Here is a 7,739-nt window from a genome sequence, read left to right on the forward strand (position 1 = left end):
ACCAGCAGCGCGCATCCGCAAAGCCTCCATGAGCACTCAACCGGATGAGAACGCTTCGGGGGCATGATGCATGCACACAAGCCATGAAGGCTGACGTACATGCACATAAGCACCACACGTGGATGCATCGTCCGGGAGCAGTAGACGTACATGGAACCCGAGCAGCCACCACACCTAGCTCAGGCGCAGCAGACGCGGAACCCGAGCAGCCAACCACACCTAGCAGAAGCGGGGCCCGCTGGGTGCGTTAGCACTCGAGCAATCCGGGCCTACGCGGTCGAGGACGCCGGCCAGCAAGACCGTGCGAGCGGCCGCACGTAGCGGCGGGCCATACGGTGCGAGCCAGCCAGCGATCCGGCGCAGGAGGATGCAAGCAGCCGTCTCTTGGGCGACGAAGATGTCGATGGAGTCGACGCCAATGGTGGAGTAGAGGCGCATTGTTGATGACGAACGGCGGTGGGTAACGCAAACTGATCTTAGATCGAAAACCAAAAAATAGACACCGATCAAAGTGATAGGAGAGAGAGAGAAAAACCCGGATCAAAGGATCGGGAAAAGGACTCTCTAGGGCAGCCGGCCAACACGGCCGGCGGACGAACCCTATGTACGGGCGGCGCGGCCCCCGGCGGCGGTCATGGAGGCCGACCGCCCCGGGGACGGCGCGCAGGTGCGGAAGCGGCGGCGGCTAGAGTTTAGGATCGACTTGCGATAGATACCATGTTGGAAGAGAGAGAGGGATTTGATGGAATTGTCGATATATTATTTGAGCCCCGTGGGCATATATATAGGAGTATAAAGATCAACTTGAAGTACAACACAAGGTAGGACCGAATCCTAGCCTATTCTATACTTCCTAATAATCAATATACTCAACAGTGTGGCTTCCGGAACATACGCTAGAATTAAACACAAGAGATTTCGCCTCAAAGAAAACAAGAAACAGGTCTTTTAAATGAATTACTCAGTTCCTTGGGAAGCTCATATACACCGCTCAATGCGGCAAACAGTCGGCCTCCGGAGCGTCCAGACAGAGCCGGCCCATATATTGGCTGAAGCAGCCAGCCAGGTACTGTACCGACTAGTTTATTATCCGGTTTTCTGAAAATATTTTTTTTCTTAAAAAATACGAATTGCTTCTGAATAGTGTAAACTTTTTTTTATAAATTTGAATATTTAAAAAAAAGTGATTTGCTTTGAATTTTTCAAACAAGTTTACAAAACAATGAATAATTTTTTAAATTATGAAAAATATCGAAAAGAGAATTTTCTAGATTTGTTAAAATTAGTTAATTTCAAAATTTCGAACCAAGTATGAAAAGGTAATCAATTTTTTAAATCCATTTTTTTAGTCTGTACCAAAAACATTTTTTGAAATTCGAAATAAAATTTGAAAAAAGAATTTTTAAATATCAAACATTTTTTGGAAAGGAAATTTTAAAATAAAAATTGAGAACATTTGAGAGAAAGGAAAAAAATCAGAAAACCCAGAGAGAAACGTGAAAATCAATAAAAGAGCAAAACAGAAAAGTGCTATTCGAACATAAATGTGGATTCCTTGGTCCTGCCAATTTGATCTTCAGGCCTAATAAACTTGAACGGAGGGAGTGTCACACTAACCTCCGCCATAAATACTATTTGTTTTCACCAGCATTGAAAGTCTAAGCTTCTAAATTTGGGCTTCTTCACATTGGATCTGGAAATCGGTTAGCGGACCTAGTGGATGGCGATGGTTTTGGCATCGAGGCTTCCATGACAACGATGATGAGAGGAGCGATGTCCGTGGGAGTATCTTGGATTGTTTTGTTGCGGTGAAGTTGGAGCTACGGCGGAAAGCCCCCGGAGGCAACGATGTCATGCAGCGGGTGGTCTGTTAGGTGATCTTCAGTGGCGCCAACCTTGCATAGTTTCTCCTTCGAATTTCTGGGTAACAAAATTCACAAGTGATTTTTAGGCATTTTCGGGTACAAACGAGTGCACGAACCTCAACGTAAACAAATGGTTAAGAAGGACCAAGCAGGTGCATGCTCCCGCACGAACCTCGAATTTACAGTAGTTCTTTGCTGCACATTCAGACTGTCATGGTTGCAACATCTTTCATCCATCAGAAGCTTGACCATTGACAACGGCAGAGAACCGGAGGCTTTAACCAGATTGAAAATGCTGTGCAGACGATGGATCTATCGCACGACAGTTGGACGATGCCACATCCAGCCGTTCACTGGACTTCGATGATATGTATGGACGACCTGATGTGCAGCGTCGTGCACAAATCGTTCGCGCATCGTCAGCGCTCTAACCAGATTGGCTTGTCTTGCTTAGGCAAAGAAATTTTCATGCATCAGCGAACACGTATGCGGTCCAACACGAGTAGTCGAAATTTGTTTTTGCATTGTTAGCAAGGGGACGAGAGGAGAAGATGGAGAATTCAAATGGCATGCATCAGCCGATCCTTCTCTTCCAAGCAAAATCACGTCAAAGTTGTATAATAATTGTTTGAATAATACGAGTGGTCAAATGTTGCAGGAAAAAGTCAATAGCGACAAATATTTCTATAGGAGTACTATAAAATTCCATGTACGTTAAAAAGTCAGCAGTAAGAATATAAATTGATATTGATCACTGATTAGGTGTGACATATAAAGGAGATTAACTAAAGGAGTAGCGTTGATCGACCGCCGCCGCCCGTTCAATCTGATTGTCAGGTCAACAATTGCAGACGGCCGTTCAGTTCAGGTGTTTTATCCCCAGCTAGCATCAACTTACCAACTTGCCATAGTTATATATATAAATAGGACATGTGGCAAATCTTCATAAACCGCAAGTAGTTTAGCGACTAGCAGCAGACAGTTGTTACTTGTTCTTGGCTGTCATGGCCAAGTTCACCATGGCGGCCTCCAACCTCTGCATGGCCATTGTTGCCCTGGCTGTGGTTGCGGCAGCTGCCGTCGGCGAGGTCGAGCACACCTTTGTTGTAAGTTGAGACTATATATAGAGCGAGCAATGCGTGACAATCCATCGGTCGATCGATTCATGCTTGATTTGTTCCAATATGATACGCCTGATGATATATATAGGTGAGCGAGATGAAGATGACGCACCTGTGCAACGAGACGCTGGTCACCGTGGTGAACGGGCAGCTCCCTGGTCCGGCGATCGAGGTCACCGAGGGAGACTCCGTCGCCGTCCATGTCGTCAACAAGTCTCCCCACAACATAACAATCCATTGGTAATCATCAAATAATGACCAAGTATTTATCCAGTGAACTGCACGCATAACCAAGCACTACTCGCTAATCTTGTGATTTGCTCATCTTGTTAATCATGTGCTTTGTGATCGATGCATGAAGGCACGGATTGAAGCAGCGGCTCAACTGCTGGGCCGACGGTGTGCCGATGATCACGCAGTGCCCTATCCGGCCAGGCCACAACTTCACGTACCATCTCAACGTCACCGGGCAGGAAGGCACCCTGTGGCGGCACGCTCACGTCTCCTGCCTCCGGGCGAGCCTGCACGGCGCCTTCATCATCCGGCCACGCCACGCCTACCCATTTCCGAAGCCCGACAAGGAGATCCCCATCGTTATAGGTTCTTCGGAGATTATTCATATAGCAAATCAATTTGGCGTCGATAGATGAGATTCTGATCGAGATCGAACCGGTGTGAATGATCTTGATCATGGCAGGTGAGTGGTGGAGCATCAACCTCGCGCAGTTGGGCAAGAACATGGAGGATGGCTACTACGATGACACCTCCAGTGCAACCACGATCAATGGCAAGCTTGGAGATCTCTACAACTGCTCCGGTAATCATCTGTTTTTAGTTAACATGTTATGTATTCTACTGTGAAAAAATCGGAGCATGTCCATGTCTAAAAATCTTACTCTATTTCTCTGATATGGTGAAAAATATTGGACCATTTCCATGTCTAATCTAAAGGTTATTACTGTACTTTATTTATTTCTCTTTTGTTCATCGACGTGAAGGGGTCGTGGAAGATGGCTTTGTGCTGGACGTGGAGCCCGGCAAGACCTACCTGCTCCGCTTCCTCAACGCCGCGCTCTACTCCGAGTACTACGTCAAGATCGCCGGGCACGAGTTCACGGTGGTCGGCGCCGACGCCAACTACGTCCGCCCCTTCACCACGGACGTCGTCGCCATCGGCCCCGGCGAGACGGTGGACGCGCTTGTGGTCGCCAACGCGGTCCCCGGGAAGTACTACATGGTCGCCGTCGGTGGCCAGGCGCCCAAGCCCGACATCCAGATCCCGGAGACCCGGTCGAGAGCGACGGTGCGGTACGCGATCGGCGCCGGCAACGGTGACGAGGCGGCGCCGCCGATGGCGCCGGAGATGCCTGACCAGCACGACTTCATGGTGTCCTTCAACTTCCATGGAAACTTGAGCAGCCTGAACCGGCCGGGCTCGCCCTCGCAGCCGGTGCCGACGACTGTTGATGAGAGCCTGTTCGTCGTGCTCCGCATGGGCTCCATCTGCCGACAAGGTCGACTGTCTTGCAAGAGGAGCGGGAGCAAGGAGTCCATCATCGTGGAGACCATGAACAACGTGTCCTTCCAGCTCCCCGCCGCGGCGGCAGCCACGCCGCTGCTGGAGGAGCTCTACTACGACAACCGCCGCAACGGAACGGCCGGCGGCGGCGGCGGCGGGCTTGACCAGCTGTACACGCTGCCGGACAGGCCGGCGAGGCCGTTCAACTACACCGACCGCGCCCTGATCCCGTGGGGCCCCAACGAGGCGTGGCTGGAGCCGACGGAGAAAGCGGCGGTGGCGCGGCGGTTCCGGCATGGCGCGGTGGTGGACATCGTGTTCCAGAACGCGGCCATGATGGACACCGACAACCACCCGATGCACCTGCACGGGCATGACATGTTCGTGCTCGCGCAGGGGCACGACAACTACGACGCGGTGAGGGACGTGGCGAGGTACAATCTCGTGGATCCGCCGCTCAAGAACACGGTGCTTGTCCCCAGGCTAGGCTGGGCTGCCGTCCGCTTCGTGGCCGACAATCCAGGTGCGTACCCAGGGCATGGGTTTCTTTGAGAATTTGGAAACTTTGAAACTATATAATACTCACTCCGTTCCTAAATAAAAAAACTTATATTTAGGAACGAAGGAAGTATACGAGGGAAACACAGGAAGTCTATAAGAGAGAGAGAGAGAGAATTTTACTCCAATGTGTCTGTCTAGTCATTTGTTTAGAAATGAAGTGTGCAAGTTTTTCCCATGGGGTCTGATGCTTCTCTACATTAATTTTATAGGGGTGTGGTACATGCATTGCCACTACGAGCTTCATGTGTCGATTGGAATGGCGGCTGTGTTCATCGTAGAAGACGGGCCAACATTGGAATCAGCTCTTCCGTCACCGCCTGTAGATTTTCCGAAATGCGACCAATAGTCTAGCAGTGACCGGAGAAAGAGTGACATCTTGGACAATCTCGACATGCAAATATACATGAGAAATTTCATTCTATTATGCTATTTATATTTAATAATTATTTTGCAACGATATGTAATCTAACATAATAAATTATATGTAATTTCAGTTTTAATCTTTTATATTACTTTACATATTCATGTTTCATACAATGAATCACATTAAAATATGGACTACCAATTGATTAACGATTAGTACCACCTCGGATATCAAGTCCTCCTCCAAGAAAGAAAGTTAGATTTCGTGCCTCTCGCCGGCGCCGGCGCAGGTCCGCCTCGTCTTCGGTGGCCCTAGGGCCATGGAGGCGCGGTGGATCCTGGCAAGGGCCGGCGAGAGGGCTTCGTTTTTAGTCCCTTTTTTCAATCTTGTTAGGGTTTGTGTCCTACTCAGGAAGTCGAGACGGCGGCGGCTCCCTGAAGATGGAATAAAGGTCTCCCCGCCTAGCCCCCGTTCCGGCGGTGTGTCTAGCATCGTTGGTGGGCGTGTGGAGGTGTGTCTCCGGCAGATCTATCTTTGGTGGATTTGCTCGGATCTCGTCGTTGTTCGTCTACGTTCGTGTGTCTTCGGTTTGGATCCTTCCGATCTACGTTATTTTTCATCGGCGGCGGTTGCTGTTCTGGGGTGTTGGTCCTATGGGGCCTTAGCACGACGACTTCCCGACTGTCTACTAGAACAAGTTGTGCCCGGCTCCGGCGATGGAGGGGCGATGACGGTGGCGCGCCTTCGGCTCGCTTCGGTGCTTGTAGTCGTCGCTAGGTGGTCTACGAATCTGGATGTAATTTTTATTTCTGGTATTCGTTGTACTATCATGATTGAAGATGAATAGATTGGAAGTTTTTCCGCAAAAAAAAGAATCACATTAAAATATGTTGCAAAATATTCTCACAATAACGCGTGGGGTATCATCTAGTTAACATTATATAGAAACGAGGTTGGGTCTTTTTTTTATAATAATTTATACAAGGAGTAACAGGTTGATTCCATTGGCGCAAGGGTTGCAACTTTGCATTAATTAGTAACAATATGATTCACCTCAGGATAAGGCTGATGTCATTTTAATGATAAATAATGACATGATAATTGGGACCAATTTCCTTTTCTAGTAGATAAGAAATTAGTCTTATACTAGTTGCAAGGTGATGGACCTAGGTGAGGAAACATATAAAAGACAGTTTAAAAACTTTAAAAAAATGAAGACACGTTATTATAATATACCAAAAGAAGCGAAGCAGTCAAAGCTCTGAGTGACAGTGTTGAAGACTGAACGATCAGCTGTGTAAGGTTGGATAACATGGTTGTGCAACGATTAGTTTTTTTTTGGAACGAACGGGCACAGCTTGCGCCATTTCTATTAATATAGTTGTTGGTGCAATGTTTTGCCCTCTTGTGTTTGGGGTTGTTGACAGAAACAGACATTGACTGATTTGTTTGCTAATGCACATAAAGAGAAATAGTCCATGTAAAACCGAAGAAAATGTTGTCTCCGATATCAAGTTCGAGGAACTTCACCGAAGAAAATTAGCAAGCCGTTTTGCTTTGTTTCTGAAATATTTGCCAGCTGATCCGCCTCATGGTCTCTGCTTCATTCTGTTCATTAAGTGGTCTTTTTGATATTAAGCAATCTTGAATTCTTGATGCCTCATATAACTACTTGTTGAACTAGAGAATTGATTTGACCACTTGATCAATGGTTTTCATAACAGTCAAGTTTCAGCGTGTTTCCTGTATGTGAAGGAAATATGCCCTAGATGCAATAATAAAGTTATTATTTATTTCCTTATATCATGATAAATGTTTATTATTCATGCTAGAATTGTATTAACCGGAAACATAATACATGTGTGAATACATAGACAAACAGAGTGTCACTAGTATGCCTCTACTTAACTAGCTTGTTGATCAAAGATGGTTATGTTTCCTAACCATAGACATGTGTTGTCATTTGATTAACGGGATCACATCATTAGAAGAATGATGTGATTGACATGACCCATTCCGTTAGCTTAGCACACGATCGTTGAGTATATTGCTATTGCTTTCTTCATGACTTATACATGTTCCTATGACTATGAGATTATGCAACTCCCGTTTACCGGAGGAACACTTTGTGTGCTACCAAACGTCACAACGTAACTGGGTGATTATAAAGGAGCTCTACAGATGTCTCCAAAGGTACATGTTGGGTTGGCGTATTTTGAGATTAGGATTTGTCACTCCGATTGTCGGAGAGGTATCCCTGGGCCCTCTCGGTAATGCACATCACTTAAGCCTTGCAAGCATTGCAACTA

The 7,739-nt window shown here is 47.1% G+C and overlaps 1 protein-coding gene across 1 annotated transcript; it reads left to right on the plus strand.

The window, feature by feature from the left end:
• The first annotated feature begins 2,836 nt into the window (after window positions 1-2,836).
• On the plus strand, window positions 2,837-5,568 carry LOC123133451 (laccase-15). The gene is made up of 6 exons (XM_044552939.1): window positions 2,837-2,971; window positions 3,075-3,226; window positions 3,348-3,586; window positions 3,684-3,803; window positions 3,985-5,028; window positions 5,276-5,568. Exons 1-6 carry the CDS (start codon window positions 2,870-2,872, stop codon window positions 5,410-5,412), a joined length of 1,794 nt encoding a protein of 597 aa, XP_044408874.1. The 5' UTR covers window positions 2,837-2,869; the 3' UTR covers window positions 5,413-5,568.
• The last annotated feature ends 2,171 nt before the right edge of the window (window positions 5,569-7,739 follow it).

This window comes from Triticum aestivum, chromosome 6B (genome assembly GCF_018294505.1).
Source record: "Triticum aestivum cultivar Chinese Spring chromosome 6B, IWGSC CS RefSeq v2.1, whole genome shotgun sequence".
NCBI classification, from domain to species: Eukaryota; Viridiplantae; Streptophyta; class Magnoliopsida; order Poales; family Poaceae; genus Triticum; species Triticum aestivum.

What these genes read in the sequence shown, in the direction of transcription:
- LOC123133451 (XM_044552939.1), top strand. Translation starts at nt 2,870, where the DNA reads ATGGCCAAGTTCACCATGGCGGCCTCCAACCTCTGCATGGCCATTGTT. An exon ending in AGGTCGAGCACACCTTTGTT is followed by an intron (nt 2,972 to 3,074) that starts GTAAGTTGAGAC and finishes TGATATATATAG; the next exon opens with GTGAGCGAGATGAAGATGAC. An exon ending in AGATCTCTACAACTGCTCCG is followed by an intron (nt 3,804 to 3,984) that starts GTAATCATCTGT and finishes ATCGACGTGAAG; the next exon opens with GGGTCGTGGAAGATGGCTTT.